This window comes from Lithobates pipiens, unplaced genomic scaffold (assembly GCF_037356315.1).
Source record: "Lithobates pipiens isolate NorthernLeopardFrog02 unplaced genomic scaffold, aLitPip1_a1.2 Scaffold_22, whole genome shotgun sequence".
Taxonomy (NCBI): domain Eukaryota; kingdom Metazoa; phylum Chordata; class Amphibia; order Anura; family Ranidae; genus Lithobates; species Lithobates pipiens.
The window spans coordinates 90,986,361-91,007,681 of NW_027507784.1; the positions used below are offsets into that span (position 1 = coordinate 90,986,361).

The window sequence follows — 21,321 nt, forward strand, 5'->3', positions numbered from 1 at the left end:
CCTCATCAGTGTCCATCAGTGCAGCCTCTTTAGTGTCCATCAGTGCAGCCTCTTTAGTGTCCATCAGTGCCGCCTCTTTAGTGTCCATCAGTGCCGCCTCTTTAGTGTCCATCAGTGCCGCCTCTTTAGTGTCCATCAGTGCCGCCTCTTTAGTGTCCATCAGTGCCACCTCTTTAGTGTCCATCAGTGCCGCCTCTTTAGTGTCCATCAGTGCCGCCTCTTTAGTGTCCATCAGTGCCGCCTCTTTAGTGTCCATCAGTGCAGCCTCTTTTTTTTAATATATTTTTATTGAGGGTTTTATAACATACAACACTTACAACAACAGTGCTTACAGTATACAAAAGGGATTTTGAATGACATAAAGGTATGCATTGCAACAAGGCATTTCAGTATTCTACATCTGTAAGGGTATATTGCTGGTAGCCCCAGCCCAACAGGCACACTATGCTGGATCTCCTGTATGAACCCACAAGAAAACAAAGCCCCTTGAAACCATCGGGGGGAGGAGGAGAGAGCAGAATCCTGTCAAACAACTTAACTTCCCTCCTCCATTTAGGCTGTTTTGGGTTCAGCTAACCAAGTGTGCCAAAAGTAAGTATCCTTGTATAGAGGAAGACTGTTATTCACCAGGCTTTTCCATTGCACTATGGAAGGGGGTTCTGACTTTTTCCACTGCATAGCGATGTTCTTGCGAATATAGAAAAGTAATAGGCTTATCATTGTGCATTTAGCAGCAGACGGCACTATGGGTTCAATAAGTCCCAGTATGCAGACCTCCATAGCCAAAGGCACAGTAGTCAGGGTGACTTTTCCAATTAGATTCAGCACCAACTCCCAGTATTGTTAGACCCTTGGGCATCTCCAGAAAATGTGCGAGAAGTCCCCAGGTGAGGCACCACACCGCCAACAACCCGGAGAGTGAGAGGGGTTCATCTTATGGGAGTCTGTACGGGGTATATTAGGCCCTGTGTACAATCTTAAATTGCACTAGTCCGTCTTGGATAGAAACCAATGAGTTAAAAGGAAGATCCCATATATCATCCCAGTCATCAGTATCGAGTGTTGGGATATCGGTCTGCCATCTAGTCCAAAGTTTGTCAAGAATCGGTAGTGCAGCCTCTTTAGTGTCCATCAGTGCAGCCTCTTTAGTGTCCATCAGTGCAGACTCTTTAGTGTCCATCAGTGCAGACTCTTTAGTGTCCATCAGTGCAGCCTCATTAGTGCCCATCAGTGCAGCCTCAATAGCGCACATCAGTGAATAAGGAAAATTACTTTGTTGCAAAATTCTTCCAACAGAAATAAGAGAAAAACTTTTTTATTTTTTCAAATTTTCTGCCTTTTCTTGTTTATTTAGCAAAAAATAAAAACCCCAGTGGTGATTAAATACCACCAAAGGGAAGCTCTATCTGTCTCAAAACAAAATGATGAAAATTGAATTTGGGTAAAGTGCTGCATGACTGAGTAATTGTCATTCAAAATTGACAGCACTGACAGCTGAACATGGGCCTCGACAGGTAGGGGGTGAAAGTGGTTAAAGCGTAGTTTAGCCCTAAACTGCACATTTTGAAGGATTAGGAAGTGCAAATCTGACAGTTGATGGAGTAGATGTCTGTTTTCATCAGATATCTTGATAAAATGATCCATTCTCTCCATCATGTTTAATACATAAATTATGCTGAATGAGAATATTTTATAGTCTTCCTGTGTTCATTCAATTAAATGCCTTCTTTAAATGTCTTCACCATCTCATACCTATTGTAACATAATCTGAAATATTCTTTATGGCCAAAAGTGGATATCCGACCTTCACATCTATATGAGCTTGTTGGACATCCCATTCCAAGACCATGGACATTAATATGGTGTTGGCTTACCTTTACGTTCCATAACAGTCTCCACTCTTCTGGCAAGGCAAGTTTTCCATATGGTTTTGAAGTGTGTCTGTGGGAATTCGTTCCCATTCAGCCAGGTCAGGTATGAGAACACCTCCTTGCTCACAATCAGTATCCTAATTCATCCCAAAGGTGTTCAGTGCAGTTCAAGGCTCCATGCACGACACTTAGGTTTCCTCCACATCAAACCATATCCTTATGAAGATATTAGCTGAGTAGACCCTGCTCATTCCAGTTCATCTCAAAGGTGTTTACTAGAATGAATTTCAGAGCTTTGTGAAGGCCACTCGAGTCCTTCCACCCAAACGTATCTAACAATGACTTTCTGAAGATATTGTTTGAGAAGCTCTTGCTCATTCCAATTCATCCCAAAGGTGATCAGTAGGGTTGGGGTTAGAGCTTTGTTCAGGCTACTTGAGTTCCTTCACATCAAACTCATTAAACCATGCCTTTTTATGAGATGTTGGTTGAGAAGACCTGATTCATTCCAATTCAACCCAAAGGTGTTCAGCGGAGTTGAGGTCAAAGTTTTGTGAAGGCCACTTGAGTCCTTCCATCTAAACTTAGCAAACCATGTCTTTATGAGGATGTTGAATAAGAAGACCTGGCTCATCGCAGTTCATCACAAAGGCTACTTGAGTTCCTCCATACCAAATTCATTGTCATGGTTATGCAGTGATCTTCCTGTGTTTGCTTACCTCCCCTCATGTGTTCAGACTAAGAGGCCAGCCACTTCCACCTGGTGGTTTTTATAACCTCTCCTCTAAGCATGGCTCCACCCCAGGCCCTATCAGGGAGCCCTATATTAACCTATGCACTGCAGGCCATCAGTGCTGATCAACCATTGTGTATTCCTTTGTGTGTTTGGCTTCCTGTTACCTGCCGTGCGCTCTTCTGTTGCTCCGTTACCGACTTTGGCGTGTCTTTGACTATCCCTGTTTGCCTGTGATCCTGACCTTTTGGCGTGTCCCTGTCTATTGCTGTCTGCTTGTGGCCCCGACCTTGGCTTTTTCCCTCACCATCCTTATCCTCCTGTTGCCTACTGTGGGTGTGAGTTGGGAGACCCTGGGGGTCGCGACCTGGAGCCAGTTGCAGCCAAGTCCATCCTCACCATTCGAGGCTCTGGTGAACACCTGCTGGCTCTTAGACTCCGCGCCCCAGGGAATCTTACTCTCTAACCCCGGTGGGACCTGTCTCCCATCCGCAGCAGTCAGCTGTAGGGTCCACAACCTTGCGGTGCACTCCTGATCCCTACAGTGTGCATCTGTCACCTCGCCTCGGGGTGACCTGACACAGTCATGTTAGAACAACCTTCCCTATACTGTTATGGAAGAGCAAAATTGTCTCAAATGTCTTTGAATATTGTAGCCTTAACAGGCCCCTTTTACTGGAAACACCTGAACTCAATCATTTGGAGGGGAAGAGGCTCATACTTTAGGCCATATAGTAGACCTAATGGCCAGGTGTTCACAAATGTTTGTTTATATAGTGAATATGCTAAATCCAATAAGAAGAGGGAGACTCCTGGCTGGTACAGCTCAATGTATCTATTGGAGAAATCTTGTCACTGGTGAGAGATACGGGAAAACTGGTGAATAGTTTAGTTTTAGACTGATGCTTTCATTTCCATCTCCCCCATACATGTGCTCCATGAAAAGGGGAAGACAAGATGAAACCAAATCTGTTGGCTTATCACATGTCAGGGCAGTGACCCCTTGTTTTTAATGTTAGACAGGGTCAATTCAGTTTGTTGCAGGCTGGTTGGTAAGTGCGCTGGGAATTTTTGCTCATTTTTTGACATTGCGTTGCCCTCCCATGTGCTTCTTGCTGCAAATGCCAGTTCTAGGTTGAAGTGTTTGCCATTTGTTTGGACAAAGGATGACGTAAACATACAGGCACTCTCACTGGGCACCCAGGAGATCTATAAATGTAATGTAAACACATCTCTCTTGTGAATTATACTTTAAAATAATCTACACACCCAGCACCTTTGTTTTTTTTTTTTGTTTTTTAATTCACTGAGCACTCTTCTAGGCCAGCTTAATCACGTCCCCCGTCCCCCCCCCACTTTTTTTTCTATCCTGAGCGCAGTGACCTGACAAGCCAATACAGTGAAAGTTAAGGCGGTCATACGGGACAGCGGCAGGCAGCAGATCAAAGCATCCTCCAGGTCAGAGTGTCCCAGGTATGGCTTACTGGTGATCAGCAGAGAACACAGCGAAAGTATTATAGCTTAAAGCAGAGTTCCGCACCCCCCCCCCCCCTTCCCTCCAAATATTAAAAGTCAGCAGATACACAATACTGTAGCTGCTGACTTTTAATATTAGGACACTTACCTGTGCTGGAATCCAGCGATGTCGGCACCCCACCCGATGATACCATCGGCTGTCGGGTGCTGCCGCTGCCATTGCTGGTGTGGGAACTCGGCAGGGAAGCCTTGCGGTTTCACACCTGGGTCCCTACTGCGCCATCTGAATGGCCCAGCGGCAGGGGGGAGGAGGAGGAGGGCTGAACTTCTCACGTACCTTGTCACTGCGTGGTATCTGAAACAGGTACCCGCTCCCCCCCCAGAAAGGTGCCAAATGTGGCACCAGAGGAGATGAAGAATCAGATAAGCGGAAGTTCCACTTTTGGGTAAAATTATGCATTAAAGTATGGGTAAATCCGATATGTAGGACTTAATGTCCAAGCAAGCCATAGATTTTTCAATTTTCTTTCCACGGGTTGAAGGAAAGACGCTCGATTCCCCCTTCAACGTGGTCAATGTTGATAAGGGAATTCCTCTCACTGAGTTATTCTTTTCTGACAACAGGTTTCCCCACTGGCAGAATACACTGATCACAGCTGGTGGCTGTGGCTGCGGAAGTAATTGCATGATAAAAAGTCAATATATACAGTATGTCACAAAAGTGAGTTCACCCCTCACATTTTCGTAAATATTTTATTATATCTTTTCATGTGACAACACTGAAGAAATTACACTTTGCTACAATGTAAAGCGAGTGTACAGTTTGTATAACAGTGTAAATTTGCTGTCCCTTCAAAATAACGCAACACACAGCCATTAAATGTCTAAACCGCTGGCAACAAAAAGGAGTACACCTCTAAGCGAAAATGTCCAAATTGGGTCCAGATAGCCATTTTCCCTCCCTAGTGTCATGTGACTCGTTAGTGTTATAAGGTCTCAGGTGTGAATGGGGAGCAGGTGTGTTAAATTTGGTGTTATCGCTCTCATTCTCTCATACTGGTCACTGGAAGTTCAACATGGCACCTCATGACAAAGAACTCTCTGAGGATCTGAAAAAAGAATTGTTGCTCTACATGAAGATGGCCTCAGCTATAAGAAGATTGCCAAGACCCTGAAACTGAGCTGCAGCACGATGGCCAAGACCATACAGCGGTTTACCAGGACAGGCTCCACTCAGGACAGGCCTTGTCATGGTTGGCCAAAGAAGTTGAGTGCAGGTGCTCAGCATCAGATCCAGAAGTTGTCTTTGGGAAATAGACGTATGAGTGCTGCCAGCATTGCTGCAGAGGTTGAAGGGGTGGGGGGGTCAGCCTGTCAGTGCTCAGACTATACGCCACACACTGCATCAAATTGGTCTGCATGGCTGTTGTCCCAGAAGGAAGATGATGCACAAGAAAGTCCGCAAACAGTTTGCCGAAGACAAGCAGACTAAGGACATGGAGTACTGGAACCATGTCCTGTGGTGTGATGAGACCAAGATAAACCTATTTGGTTCAGATGGTGTCAAGCGTGTGTGGCAGCAACCAGGTGAGGAGTACAAAGACAAGTGTGTCTTGCCTACAGTCAAGCATTGTGGTGGGAGTGTCATGGTCCGGGGCTGCATGAGTGCTGCCGGTACTGGGGAGCTACAGTTCATTGAGGGAACCATGAATGCCAACATGTACTGTGACATACTGAAGCAGAGCATGATCCCCTCCCTTCAGAGACTGGGCTGCAGGGCAGTATTCCAACATGATAATGATCCCAAATATCCCTAAAAGATGACCACTGCCTTGTTAAAGAATCTGAGGGTAAAGGTGATGGACTGGCCAAGCATGTCTCCAGACCTAAACCCTATTGAGCATCTGTGGGACATCCTCAAACGGAAGGTGGAGGAGCGCAAGGTCTCCAACATCCACCAGCTCCGTGATGTCATCATGGAGGAGTGGAAGAAGATTCCAGTGCCAACCTGTGAAGCTCTGGTGAACTCCATGCCCAAGAGGGTTAAGTCAGTGCTGGAAAATAATGGTGGCTACACAAAATATTGACACTTTGGGCCCAATTTGGACATTTTCACTTAGGGGTGTACTCACTTTTGTTGCCAGCGGTTTAGACATTAATGGCTGTGTGTTGAGTTATTTTGAGGGGACAGCAAATTTACACTGTTATACAAGCTGTACACTCACTACTTTACATTGTAGCAAAGTGTCATCTCTTCATTGTTGTCACATGAAAAGATATAATAAAATATCTACAAAAAAAATATGAGGGGTGTACTCACTTTTGTCAGATAGTGTAGGTAGAATATCTGCACTAGGATATATAAACAACAATAAAAGTAGCAGCCAGCAATAATTTGTTGATTCCATATGAAAACATATGCAGCGCTTAATAATAAATAAGTAAATTCATACAAAAGTCATAGATGTCAGATAGTAGAAACTCTGCACCAGCTTCAGTGTGATAAACAGACCCATACGGTACCACTGTGATACAGGCAAATCATCTTACCAGAGGAAATGGACCGCCACGTCATATGGACATCTCCGGATGAAGCATCAGAAGCAATGTTTATGATGGACTTAGGTGGGACCTTAACGCATGGCGTAAGCACGCTGGATGCTGTGGCCATCTTGGAATTTGATTCTAATGCACATTTTTGACTGTTTACATCTGAGTGAGCATTTGTATTTAACCACTTGCCAACCGCCTACAGCAGACGTACAGTTGCAAGTCGGCTCTATTGCGTGAAACGATGTACCAGAGCCACGATTGTTCCCCGATTGGACACAGGGGTTGCCAATCAGCAGGTCCTGCGGACCCGATGTCCACCAGCCACCCGCGATCGTCTCTGGGAGAGGCAGAACACAGATCAGCCTATGTAAACAAGGCAGAACACCGTTTTGACAGGGGAGAAGATGGAGATCTTGTGTTTCTCCTAAGCAGGAACACCGATCTCTGTCTTCACCCAGTCAGAGCAAACCCCACACAGTTAGAAAGCACCCCCTAGGGACACATTTAACCATTTGATTGCCCCTGATGTTAACTTATTCCCTGCCAGTGTCATTAGCCACTTGCCGCCCGCCCTATTACAAATTGACGGCGGCAAAGTGGTTTCATAATCCTAACCGGACGTCATATGACGTGATTAGGATTATGAGCCGCTGCGCGCCCCCGGGGGCGCGCATCGCGGCGATCGTTGTTGCGGGGTGTCAGTCTGACACCCGGCAACTACGATCTCGGTAAAGAGTCTCCGACGGAGACTCTTTACCATGTGATCAGCCGTGTCCAATCACGGCTGATCACAGTGTAAATGGGAAGAGCCGGTGATCGGCTATCCCTCACTCGCGTCTGTCAGACGCGAGTAGAGGAGAGCCGATCGGCTGCTCCTCTGACAGGGGGGGTCTGTGCTGATCGATTATCAGCACAGCCCCCCCGAGGATGCCCACACTGGACCACCAGGGACACCACTAGACCACCAGGGAAAAGGTAATAAAAATCCATAATCCTCCCTAGACCACCAGGGTGCCAGTCAGCACAATGGGTGCCAATCAGTGCCCATAATGGATGCCAATCAGTGGCCACAATGGGCATCACTGATTGGCATGCATTATTGTTTGGCACTGATTGGCATCCATTACTATAACACCGATGCCGCCTATGAGTGCCCACCTGTGCCGCCTATGAGTGCCCATCTGTGCCGCCTGAGTGCCCACCTGTGCCGCCTGAGTGCCCACCTGTGCCGCCTATCCATGCCCACCTGTGCCGCCTATCCATGCCCACCTGTGCCGCCTATCTATGCCCACCTGTGCCGCCTATCCATGCCCACCTGTGCCGCCTATCCATGCCCACCTGTGCCGCCTATCCATGCCCACCTGTGCCGCCTATCCATGCCCATCCGTGCCGCCCATCTGTGCCAGCTATCAGTGCCAATTTGTGCCACCTATCAGTGTCCGTCCGTGTCGCCCATCCGTGTCGCCCATCCGTGTCGCCCATCAGTGCCGCCTATCAGTGCCACTTCATTGGTGCCACATTGGTGCCCATCAGTGCCACCTTATCAGTGCCCATCAGTGTAGCCCCATCAGTGCCCATCAGTGAAGGAGAAAACGTACTTATTTACAAAGTTTTGAAACTGAAACAAAAAAAAACATTTTTTTTTTCAAAATTTTCGGTATTTTTTTATTTGTAGCGCAAAAAATAAAAACCGTAGAGGTGATCAAATACCACCAAAAGAAAGCTCTATTTGTGGGAAAAAAATGATAAAAATGTAATTTGGGTACAGTGTAGCATGACTGCGCAATTGTCATTCAAAGTGCGACAGCGCTGAAAGCTCAAAATTGGTCTGGGCAGGAAGGTGTTTAAGTGCCCAGTATTGAAGTGGTTAGTACAGTGGCAGTGCATATTTTTTACACTGATCACTGTATTAGTGTCACTGGTCCCCAAAAAAGTATCAGCAGCAAAAGTATCAGTTAGTTGTCCGATTTATCTGCTGCAATGTTGCAGTCCCGCTAAAAATCGCTGATCATCATCATAACTATAAAAATAAAAAAAATGGCATAACTACATCCCATCGTTTCTATACCTTTAGCGCAAACCAATCAATATAGCTTATTGGGATTTTTTTTTTTTTTTTAACAAAAATATGTAGCAGAATACATATTGGCCTAAATTGATGAAGACATTTTGATTTTTTTAATTTTTTGGTTTATTGGATGTGTTTTATAGCAGAAAGTAGAAAATATAGTTTTTTTCCCAAAATTGTTCCTCATTTTTTGTTTATAGGGCAAAAAAAAAAATAAAAAATAAAAATGCAGAGGAGATCAAATACCAGCAAAAGAAAACTCTATTTGTAGAAAAAAAAGGACATAAATTTTATTTGGGTACAGCGTCGAAAAAATGTGCAATTGTCAGTTAAAGTAACGCAGTGCCGTAAATGGCCTGGTCATTAAGGGGGTAAAATCTTCTGGGGAAGAAGAAGTTAATAAAGTGACCAGTGGGTTTTTAAAGTGGCTGTAAACCGAAAAAACAAAAAAAACAAAGGCATAATGAGCTAGTATGCATAGCATATTAGCTCATTATGAAATACTCACCTTAGATCGAAGCCCCTGCAGCCGTTCTCACACATTGCTCCGGCCGGCGACATCGCTCCCGTAGTTATTTCCGGCTATCGAGGGCTCCGCCATTGTGATTGGCCGGAGCCGCTATGACGTCACTCGTTTCACGTGGGAGCCACCCATAACGGCACGTCAGCTGAAGCAACAGCACGAACGAGCCGTTGCTTCAGTGCACTTGTGCCAGTGGCATCGGCACATGCTGATACAGGGGATATCTCCTAAACCGTGCAGGTTAATTCTAGGCTTACCAGTAGTAAAAAGTGGTTGGAAAGGGTTTACAACCACTTTAAAAGGCTACTACACTATGGTACCTTTTACTTTTATGCCTTGTGAAGTAACTATCATTAGGCTTGGATGAAGATACTGATTAAGCTGCTGGTCACTTTAGATGTTTTATGGTTGCCCATTATAAACACTGCTTCTGATGCTCATATATAATAGGATTCTATGACTTTCAATCAACAAACATTTACCAATCCAGGGATCCAGCCTTGTCCGCACCCAGTGAAGGTTTTTGGGTCCCCACCGCCGCCATCTTGAACCTGGGAAGCCGGCTGTGACTCCTTTTGGCTTCAGAGCCGGCTCCCCACTACGAATGGTTTTGCAGCCAACGGGGACTTGTGATGTGCCGCAGAAGGCTGCGGGCTGCGAGGAGGAGGGGGCCGAACTTCCGCTGGGATCACCTAGGACAGTGATGGTGAACCCTGGCACCCCAGATGTTTTGGAACTACATTTCCCATGATGCTCTTGCACTCTGCAGTGTAGTTGAGCATCATGGGAAACGTAGTTCCAAAACATCTGGGGTGCCAAGGTTCGCCATCACTGACCTAGGAGGTGCTCCCAACGGAAGTAGGAGCGGGTACCTGTCAAAATTAGGAAAAACAGAACCTCCAATTTCACCTGATGTTCTGCTTTAGGTTTGTATAATCTTCTTCTTCTTTCAATTGATACAAGAATATATTACTCCTTAAATCACTAAATCAAGCTGGTGCTAAGCATACAAGCCCCTGGGGACCAGTTCTGCTGGACACACCTGATGGTTCTCAGTCTTCACAGATTCTTTAGGAACTGGTATATCCTCCGCAGCCGTATTGTGCGCTCTCTCCTCTGCACATTGTGCTGGTTCAGGCAGGGATCCTGGGTACTCGTTCCCACCTAATCATGGGAACATGCAGAAATAGACATCAACAAAAGCCAGAAAAGCACAATACATTTTTGATCATACATTTCTCTCTAATCCAACTGTATCTCAAGCTTTCTGTAGCCTTTATTGACAGACGGGGGGACGGGGGGGGGGGGGGGTGAATTAACAAAGACCTGTGCAAGCACAAGCTTGCACCACTCTTCTAAACATTGCATTGGCTGCTCCTAATTAACAAAAGTGCTTCGATCAATTAGAAGCGCTCAGTTCTCTGTTCTGCTGCAGCACAGAAAATTGAGAGCTGGAGCAGCATGCTCCGATCCTCTCTGCTTATCCCCGCCCCCTGATTGGCTCAGAGTGGGAGAAAGGAGGAGGGTTGTCGACACTGCAGACTCTGCTAGTGTAGTGTAAACACTGCACTGGCAGAGAGAGAGAGAGACTGTCTGCTGACAGCTCACATCCCCTACCACAAGTTCACACCTGGCAGGAATCTGCAGCAGTTTTCTATATAGAAAACTGCACTATTCCCTCTGTTAATTGAAGGAGAGTGTAATTATACATCCTTGACCATGGAGATTGTGGTATCTTGTGATTAATTAACAACTTCTCATGTGCTCAAAAGTGATGTGACATCAATTGATATCGTCTAGAATCTCTATGGCTCCCGGTAGATGCACAGACCTTGCTGCCCTCCAAGGGTCAGGGGACATCCAATGGAATCACAGTAGAAAAAATGAAAAGAGGGCGCACCAACCTTGCGCATTACCCAAGTGGTGTTTATTGGTATATACAAAGGAAATATACAGTAGTACCTAGGATTACGAGCAGAATTTGTTCCAGAAGAATGCTTGTAATCCAAAGCACTCGTATATCAAATAATTTTTTCCAGTGTCACTGCTGGTGTATGCAGTACCGCATGTGGCCAGAGGTGGGGGGCGGAGACACTTGGAGACGCTCAGAGACCGCTTGGAGAAACTCAGGAACAGAGTGTTTCTGAGCGTCTCTGAGTGTCTGAGTGTCACCATGCCCCTGCACCTCTGGCCACATCCGGTACTGCACACCCCAGAGGCTTGAATCCTGCTCGTTTTGCAAGACAACGCTCGCAAATCGAGTCAGGATTTATTATTTTTTTTAAAACAGCTCGTATTTCAAAATGCTAAAAAAAAAAATTCATTGCTCGCACTCCGAGGTTTTAGCCCTTGTACACACGGTCGAAAATTCTGACGGAAAATGTCCGATCGGACCGGGTTGTCAGATAATCCGACCGTGTGTGGGCTCCATCGGACTTTTTCCATTGGAATGTCCGACCAACAAAGTTTGAGAGCTGGATATAAAATTTCCCAACAACATGCTCCGATCGGACTTTGTTCGATCGTTTGTAGAGAATTCCGATCGGACAAAGTCCCACGCATGCTCAGATCAAATTACGAGACCAAAGCTATTGGCTACTAGCCTGAACGTAGTCCCGCCGTAACGAACGAACGTCATCACGTTCTGAACGATCGGATTTTCCGACAACTTTGTCCGACCGTGTGTATGCAACACCAGTTTCAGACAAAATCCGTCAGAAAAAATCAGACGGATTTTGTGGTCGGAAAGTCCGACCGTGTGTACAAGGGCTTACTGTACTCACAAACAAGTAGGTCATAAAAACATATCAAAGTCTACAATGCAGCACACAGCAATGCATGGGCACGTGTGTTATGGAGCGCTGCAGTGTGGGTGCCTTGCCTTCTACTTTACCAGTGAGATAGGGTGCCATTCAAAATGAAAAAAAAAGTAACACCAAGCAGTGCCGTAATGTAAGTTTTAAAGTGTTACTAAATAGTGTTACTAAATATGAAAATTGTTAATTCCCCCCCCTAAGTACCCACAGCTTCTAAATCTTCTTTTTACATTAAAATACTGCCACTATATACCTTTTTGGATGATCTGTATACCACGGTTACATGATAAACTGCACAGTTTCTCCAGTGCTGAGAGTTTAGGTAGGAGGAGATTTCCACTACAGCCTGTATACATGCCCACATGTGTGATGTCATCATCATGTGACCTGGCTAGCTCTGAGAACAAGGAAATGTTCTCTCCAGCAAAAAAGACACAACTGAGCATGTGCAGGTCGGCTACCCTACCTGTGTTAGCTGGCCTTCCCCTAGTAGACAGTGCAGGAGGGAAGGATCTGTGCATACCTCCCAACTTTCTGAGATGGGAATGAGGGACACCTATCAGCAAAAGTATGCAGGCATAGGACACACCCCTTGCCACACCCCCTTAAAGGGGAATTGTACAAAAAAAAATAAGATTGGTTAAACCCACAAGTGTTTTTTTTTTACCACTACTATTCCTTTACATTGGCTTTCGGTATCTACAAATGCAGCAATTTAAAAATCAGATGAAAGGTTTAGCGCTGGGAAACACTTTTTGATAGATAAAAAGTGCATTTTATATAAATCTATATAGATCAGACCAAAATGAGGGACAAATGTGGGGGAAAGAGGGCCAGAGGGACATTGCTCCAAATCAGGGACAGTTGGGAGGAATGATCTGTGGATAAAATAGTCTTTTTACACAATGCAGAATATTAACCCCTTACGTTCCACAGTGAGTATAACAAGCATGCTATGCTACATTTACAGACTGATTTTTACTGTTGTGAGTTTAGTAACACTTTAACGCACCAATGTGAAGAGACCTACAAGATTGGCCTGTATGTGATTTTACCTTCCTCCTCCGGATTCGGCTTAATTTCTACAGCAGTCACCGTGCTATACAATCGCTGCAGACGGTCGGTGAACCCTGGGGAGTTCCATGAGCTGCAAAGTCCTGGGATTTTCTATTAAAATTCAAATACAGGGAGATTATTAATCAGACTAAAGCAACAAGGGAAAATAAACTGTGTGCTAGGGCACATTTAACGTAGAACCCTTGGAAAGGGTCAGAAACTCTGTCAGCTCTTTATTGTTGAATATGTTCCCACTAAGGAGATTTCCATTCTTTTCCTTTCCCATCATACATGTTACCAGGACAGGAAATAAGAGATCTCCTACTGAACGGGGACACAGCAATAAATGCTCAACAGAGGCTCCAAACCCTCTGCTCTCTATTGACAGCATTATTTTCCTGCTTTAAAGTGATTGTTAACCCTTTTTTTTAATAACAAACATGTTATACTTACCTTCTCTGTACACTGATTTTGCACAGAGCAGCCCCAATCCTCCTCTTCTTGGGGTCCCCGCTGGCGCTCCTGGCCCCTCCCCCCCCCCCCCCGCCATAGCAAACTTGCTATGAAGGCACTTTCTCCTGAGCCATGCTGTGTGTGTCCATTGACATATAGAGAGCATGGGCTTGGCTCCTCCCTTGCTCCCTCCTCACTGGTTGTGATTGGCAAAGGCTCCTGTTGCAGTCTCTGAGCCTATAAGGAGGAAGAGAGCCACTGCTCTTGGGCACAGCACTGGATCGAGTTCCGGTGCAGGTAAGTATAAAGGGGATCTGGGGGGTGAGGGGGTGGGTTGGTGGCTACACGCTGAAGGTTGTAGCCGGAGAAGTACAGAAAAAGCTTGTTTGGCTGTACTTCTCCTGTGGGTCACAGTTTGTTCTGTCACCATTTTTTTGAAGGGGGGGGGGGGGGTTTTGGGGGGTGGATGCCTGTGTGGTACGGCCAATAACAGAATTGTAAAAGTGATAAACTGTAAAGGACTTTAAAGGCCATTTTTAAGGCTTTGAATGTTTGGCATCTATTTACTCGATGCAACCCCACATTTTATATTCTACCGAAAAAAAAAACTGGGTATTATATTGTGTTTGTGTGCATTTGATGTCCACGCCATTTATAAACTATAGACAGCAGGAGTCCAAGAGTCAAAAACACAGTTTATTGTCTTTTTAAGACTACATAACTCCAGTGGCATTTTTTCAGCATTAAAGAGCCCGGATTGGTTCACGCCACAAAAACGCACTCCAGTTCTGTTCCAGATGCACTTTCTGCATGCGCGTTTATAACGTGTTTTTGGCACGTTCCAGTGCGTTTTTGATGCGTTTCTGGATGCTTTTTTTCTTCCCTTTTACTGTTTTTTTTTTTCACGGTACTGGGGGTCCGGTGTGTTTTTCAGGCGTTCCAGTGCATTTTTGATGCATTTTACTAAGTTCCAGTACAGTCCAGTACAGGAAAAATGCAGCGTGTTCTGCTTATTTTTCTGGAACTGGAAAGTCCTGAAACTGACTGCACTGGTGTGAACTATGCCATTGGAAACCACAGAACCTACTTTCCATGCGTTTTTGATGCAGAAAAAAAACGCAGTGGACTGCATGTGGTGTGAACCGGCCCTCCCTATCACCTAACTCAGTCTCTTTTACCTAAGGAAAGTGAGACATGAAAAATGACTGACAATGCCACAAATCACATAAATCATCCTTTGCTATGTACAATAAACACATATTAGATATATAGATTTATTCTTGCTAGAACATATTCTCTGCTACAATACGAACACCTATTCTCTGCTTTACTTGTCCCCGTGGATCGGACGCACACAGAGCCAACAATGCTACACAGTATCTTCCATAATATTTCCAGGCAGAATTCCTGAGAATGTGTTTTCCATGTAACTTCTCATGGGGGAGTGAGAGATAGGACATGCTGGACGAGGCTGTAGGGTAAAGTGTATCACCAATGTTTATGATGACGGAGATATCAATATTGGCCATTCGAACTTTGCTGACAAAAGATTTGCCTTTGACGAATCAATCTCATCTCCAGGTTTATATAAAAAAATATTTTTAGGCCTCATGCACACATTTTTTCTGGGGCGTTTGGCTTCTTTTTTTTTTTTCTGCCACTAAATGACCTTCCACGTTGGCCTATGTGTCCTCTGGAGCACTGCTTCTCAACCCTGACCTCAAGTACTCCCAACAGGCCATGGTTGCAGGTTTTCCTTCATCTTGCATAGGTATTAGTGATAGATATAGTGCTATATCATTGGTGTCAGTGGGAGGAATAGTGTCCCATCATCGGTGTCAGTGGGAGGAATAGTGTCCCATCATTGGTGTCAGTGGGAGGAATAGTGTCCCATCATTGGTGTCAGTGGGAGGAATAGTGCCCCATCATTGGTGTCAGTGGGAGGAATAGTGTCCCATCATTGGTGTCAGTGGGAGGAATAGTGCCCCATCATTGGTGTCAGTGGGAGGAATAGTGTCCCATCATTGGTGTCAGTGGGAGGAATAGTGTCCCATCATTGGTGTCAGTGGGAGGAATAGTGTCCCATCATTGGTGTCAGTGGGAGGAATAGTGCCCCATCATTGGTGTCAGTGGGAGGAATAGTGCCCCATCATTGGTGTCAGTGGGAGGGATAGTGCCCCATCATTGGTGTCAGTGGGAGGGATAGTGCCCCATCATTGGTGTCAGTGGGAGGAATAGTGCCCCATCATTGGTGTCAGTGGGAGGAATAGTGCCCCATCATTGGTGTCAGTGGGAGGGATAGTGCCCCATCATTGGTGTCAGTGGGAGGGATAGTGCCCCATCATTGGTGTCAGTGGGAGGGATAGTGCCCCGTCAGTGTTAGTGGCAGGAAATTTGCCCCATCGTTGGTATCAGTGGCAAGAGTAATGCCTCAAGTGCCAGATAAAGGCAAAGTGCTGCATCCGCCGTTTGGAGACCACTGGTCTAGGGCAAAGGTCTTTAGCTTGTTAGAAGCAATAAATGTCTAAAAATCTATTAAGTTATTGCCCACAATAACCATTTTTTGTTTAATTTTCCCAGAGAATATAAGACGGCTCCTGACTGGTCACAACTGGTAATAACTTTTGCGCTCCCCCCCCCAACCATTTTTTAACACTAAGTCCAATATTTCAAGCTGCCTGCTAGTGGGATACAGAGACTGAGGATACAGAGACTGAGGATACAGAGACTAGGGATACAGAGACTGAGGATACAGAGACTGGGGATACAGAGACTGGGGATACAGAGACTGGGGATACAGAGACTGGGGATACAGAGACTGGGGATACAGAGACTGGGGATACAGAGACTGGGGATACAGAGACTGGGGATACAGAGACTGAGGATACAGAGACTGAGGATACAGAGACTGGGGATACAGAGACTGGGGATACAGAGACTGGGGATACAGAGACTGAGGATACAGAGACTGGGGATACAGAGACTGGGGATACAGAGACTGGGGATACAGAGACTGGGGATACAGAGACTGAGGATACAGAGACTGAGGATACAGAGACTGGGGATACAGAGACTGAGGATACAGAGACTGAGGATACAGAGACTGGGGATACAGAGACTGGGGATACAGAGACTGGGGATACAGAGACTGGGGATACAGAGACTGAGGATACAGAGACTGAGGATACAGAGACTAGGGATACAGAGACTAGGGATACAGAGACTGAGGATACAGAGACTGAGGATACAGAGACTGGGGATACAGAGACTGGGGATACAGAGACTGGGGATACAGAGACTGGGGATACAGAGACTGGGGATACAGAGACTGGGGATACAGAGACTGGGGATACAGAGACTGGGGATACAGAGACTGAGGACACTGGGGATACAGACACTGGGGATACAGACACTTGGGATACAGAGTCTGAGGATACAGAGACTGGGGATACAGAGACTGGGGATACAGAGACTGGGGATACAGAGACTGGGGATACAGAGACTGGGGATACAGAGACTGGGGATACAGAGACTGAGGATACAGAGACTGAGGATACAGAGACTGAGGATACAGAGACTGGAGATACAGAGACTGGGGATACAGAGACTGGGGATACAGAGACTGGGGATACAGAGACTGGGGATACAGAGACTGGAGATACAGAGACTGGAGATACAGAGACTGGAGATACAGAGACTGGGCATACAGAGACTGAGGATACAGAGACTGGGGATACAGAGACTGGGGATACAGAGACTGGGCATACAGAGACTGGGGATACAGAGACTGGGGATACAGAGACTGGGGATACAGAGACTGAGGATACAGAGACTGAGGATACAGAGACTGGAGATACAGAGACTGGAGATACAGAGACTGGGGATACAGAGACTGGAGATACAGAGACTGGGGATACAGAGACTGGAGATACAGAGACTGGAGATACAGAGACTGGAGATACAGAGACTGGAGATACAGAGACTGGGGATACAGAGACTGGAGATACAGAGACTGGGGATACAGAGACTGGGGATACAGAGACTGAGGATACAGAGACTGGGGATACAGAGACTGGGGATACAGAGACTGGGGATACAGAGACTGGGCATACAGAGACTGGGGATACAGAGACTGGGGATACAGAGACTGAGGATACAGAGACTGAGGATACAGAGACTGGGGATACAGAGACTGGAGATACAGAGACTGAGGATACAGAGACTGGGGATACAGAGACTGAGGATACAGAGACTGAGGATACAGAGACTGGGGATACAGAGACTGGAGATACAGAGACTGAGGATACAGAGACTGGGGATACAGAGACTGGAGATACAGAGACTGGGGATACAGAGACTGGGGATACAGAGACTGGGGATACAGAGACTGAGGATACAGAGACTGGGGATACAGAGACTGAGAATACAGAGACTGAGGATACAAAAACTATTTCCTCCAACATTCTGCTACAAACAATAAGTCAAGGTTGTTCAAAAGACGCAACAGCTGATAAAACAGAGAAAACCGTCTGCATCGTACGGCCTGTGCTACAACAGCAACTTTGTTGGGCCTGTAGATTTTCTTTATTAATTTTTTTTTTACTTATATGGTAAATACAAGCCACAATGTTTGTGAAGCTTCTTTAAAGTCATACTAAACACACTGTTGTCCCTTCTATTTCTGTATGGAAGATGATGGCACTGCAATTATTTAATAAAAAAAAAATATCTAAGTACCTTTTTCCTAATTGATATCTAGTTGTCACATGACCCAGCTCTCTCCCAGCCTGTCTGCAGGGAAACATAAGCAGGAGGAGCTTCTACTCCTCTGCTGCTGGTCACGTGTTAAAAACAAAACAAAAAAAAAAAAAAAAACAGCCGTTGGAATACAGAGTAAAAATAAGAAATATCATTAACCACTTCAATACCGGGCACCTTCCACCCCTTCCTGTCAATTCTCAGCTTTCAGCGCTGTCACACTTGACAATTGCGCGGTCGTGCAACACTGTACTCATATGACATTTTTATCATTTGTTAGAGACACAGCTTTCTTTTGGTGGCATTTAACCTCTTGGCGCCGAGCACACGCAAATATGCGGCCTGTTGGCGGCCGGGCCTTGGTGCAATAGTGCTGTGCCAGGAGTGTGTGCCCTTTTTGGTATGCCGCAAGACAAAAATGTTTGAGAAACACTGCTTTAAGGCCTCGTATACACCTGTCCCGAGGGCCGTGTTTACCCAAATGTGGGTGCACAAGAGTTCCATGCATCCCCAGTCATATTTCTGTCAACTGGGACGCAGCAGCTACATGAACACAGTCACTGCTCCCAAACGACATCCATGTGGATACATGGTTCCGAACATAAACATTGTGCACTTGGGGCCGTGCATGTGCACAGCCGACAAATTGGGAGCAGCCGCTGCATCCCAATTGACAATGGGACTGTCAGCACAGGGATGCATGGAACACCTGTGCAGGTAAACACAGCCCCCTGCACAGATGTCCACCAGTGTAAACGAGGCCTAAGAGCTAACTAGGGAGGCAAAGTGGCACCGGATCATGCACTTAGTACGTGATCCGACACTTCCAGGTCTGGGGCATGCATGCTCGCTGCTGGCGGAAGGGAGCATGCACTCCCACTGTGATTATACAGAGCAGAAGCTGATTGGGAGGTACCGCAGTCTCTATGTCTGCCGGCACCCACCGATCCTTCGGTACAGAGGGAGAATGGCGTTCTCCCTATGTAAACAAGGCAGATCACCGTTGTCAGTACAGAAGGCATGGATCCTGTGTTCTTGCAAAGCAGGGATATGGATCTAAGCCTTCCCCTAGTACAAGCACCTCCCCCACAGTAAGAAAACACTGGATAGGCACACAGTTAACCCTTTGATCGCCCCTGATGTTAACCCCTTCCCAGCCAGTGTCATTAGTACAGTGATAGTGCAAATTTTTAGCACTGATCACTGTATTAGTGTCACTGGTCCCATAGAGTGTCAAAAGTGTCAGTTAGGTGTCCGATTTGTTCTCTGCAATATCGCAGTCCCGCTGATCACCCCAATTACTAGTAAAAAGAAATAAAAGAAATAAATAAAAATATCCCATAGTTTGTAGATGCTATAACTTTTGCACAAACCAATCAATATACACTTACCGTATATACTCGAGTATAAGCCAAGTTTTTCAGCACTTTTTTTTGTGCTGAAAATGCCCCCCTTGGCTTATACTCGAGTCAAGCACTTTTCTGCAGCATAAAATGACATTTTCCAGACCGACTTTGGGGCCCCGTATCTCAGGGCCACTTGGTGCTAGAAATTCGGTGTGCAAACACAGTGGAACTAGCACTACAACATATCCAAAGCTGGGGTTACTAGCACCAAGTGGCCCCGAGATACGGGGCCCCAAAGTCGGTTCGCAAAATGTCATTCTCTGCTGCAGAAAAGTGCTCGACATTCTCTGAGCCAAATTTGGGGCTCCGTATCTCTGGGCCACTTGGTGCTAGGAACCCCAGCTTTGGATATGTAGTAGGAACACTTAAAGGGGTTGTAAAGGTAAATGTTTTTTCACCTTAATGCATTCTATGCATTAAGGTGAAAAAACATCTGACAGTCCCGGCGCCCCCAGTCTCCCCGTTTTACTTACCTGACCCCTCGAAAATCCCACGCTCGTCCCCCGACGTCCTTTCCACCGTTCAGCCTGGTCGCTGATTGGCTGGAGTGGATGGATGGAAAGCAGCGCAGCCATTGGCTCGCGCTGCTGTCAATCACATCCACTGACGCGGAACGCCGGGGGCGGGGCCATGTGATACAGCGAGCGGCTATAGCCGCCGGCTGTATCACGGGAGCGCGCCCGCAGATGCTTCTCACCATGCGAGGGAGCTCGCATTAACGTGAGAAGCATCTGCGGGAGGAAGCAGAGACAGCCGCCGAGGGACCCCAGAAGAGCAGGTTCGGGGCCACTCTGTGCAAAACGAGCTGCACAGTGGAGGTAAGTATACCATGTTTGTATTTTAAATAAATAAAAAAATTCCCTTTACAATCCCTTTAACTACCGAGTTTGAAGTTTGGGGGACCTATGGCTGCAAAAAGGCACAGTGAGGCTTCAAATGGGCATTGTTGACCCTCTTTTCCACTTATAGTAGCTGCGCATTTCTCACCCTAGGCTTATACTCGAGTCAATACGTTTTCCCAGTTTTTTGTGGTAAAATTAGGTGCTTCGACTTATATTCAGGGGCGGCTTATACTCAAGTATATACGGTATTTTTTATTTTTTTTTATTTTATTTAACAAAAATATGTAGCAGAATACATATTGGCCTAAACTGATGAAGAAACTAGATTGTTTCAATTTTTTTTAATGGATGCGTTTTAGAGCAGAAAGTAAAAAAAATATATATTTTTTTTAACTGTCTTTTTATTTTTTTTGGTTTATAGCGCAAAAAAAAAAACAGAGGTGATGAAATACCAGCAAAAAAAAAGCTCTATTTGTGGGGAAACAAAAGGAAATCAATTATATTTGGGAACATCGTTGCACGACCGCGCAATTGTCAAAGAAAACGCAGTGCCGTATCACATAAAATGGCCTGGTCATGGGGGGGGGGGGATCCTCTGGAGTGGTTAAAATTACCACAAAGGCATTCAGGACATTTAGGTGACATGACGCAGCTTTCACTTAACACTAAACTGTCAGTGATCAGCATGGAGCTTAGACAGATCTGCTCACACATAGAGATGTCTATATAACAGTCAGTTTGCGGTCAGTGACTTGCACTGAACAAT

The 21,321-nt window shown here is 45.8% G+C and overlaps 1 protein-coding gene across 3 annotated transcripts in view; it reads right to left on the reverse strand.

Moving 5' to 3' along the window:
* The window catches only part of NHEJ1 (non-homologous end joining factor 1), a 282,429-nt gene that overhangs the window by 57,120 nt on the left and 203,988 nt on the right, over positions 1-21,321 (reverse strand). For all 3 annotated transcript variants that reach the window (XR_013261792.1, XR_013261791.1, XM_077447878.1), the window contains exons 6-7: positions 13,096-13,207; positions 10,267-10,388 (exon numbers count right to left, since the gene is read on the reverse strand). Coding sequence is in view for 1 of the 3 variants with exons in the window: in XM_077447878.1 (XP_077304004.1) it covers positions 10,267-10,388; positions 13,096-13,207 (234 nt within the window). In the remaining 2 variants the exon portion in view is untranslated. The remainder of the gene's footprint in view (positions 1-10,266; positions 10,389-13,095; positions 13,208-21,321) is intronic.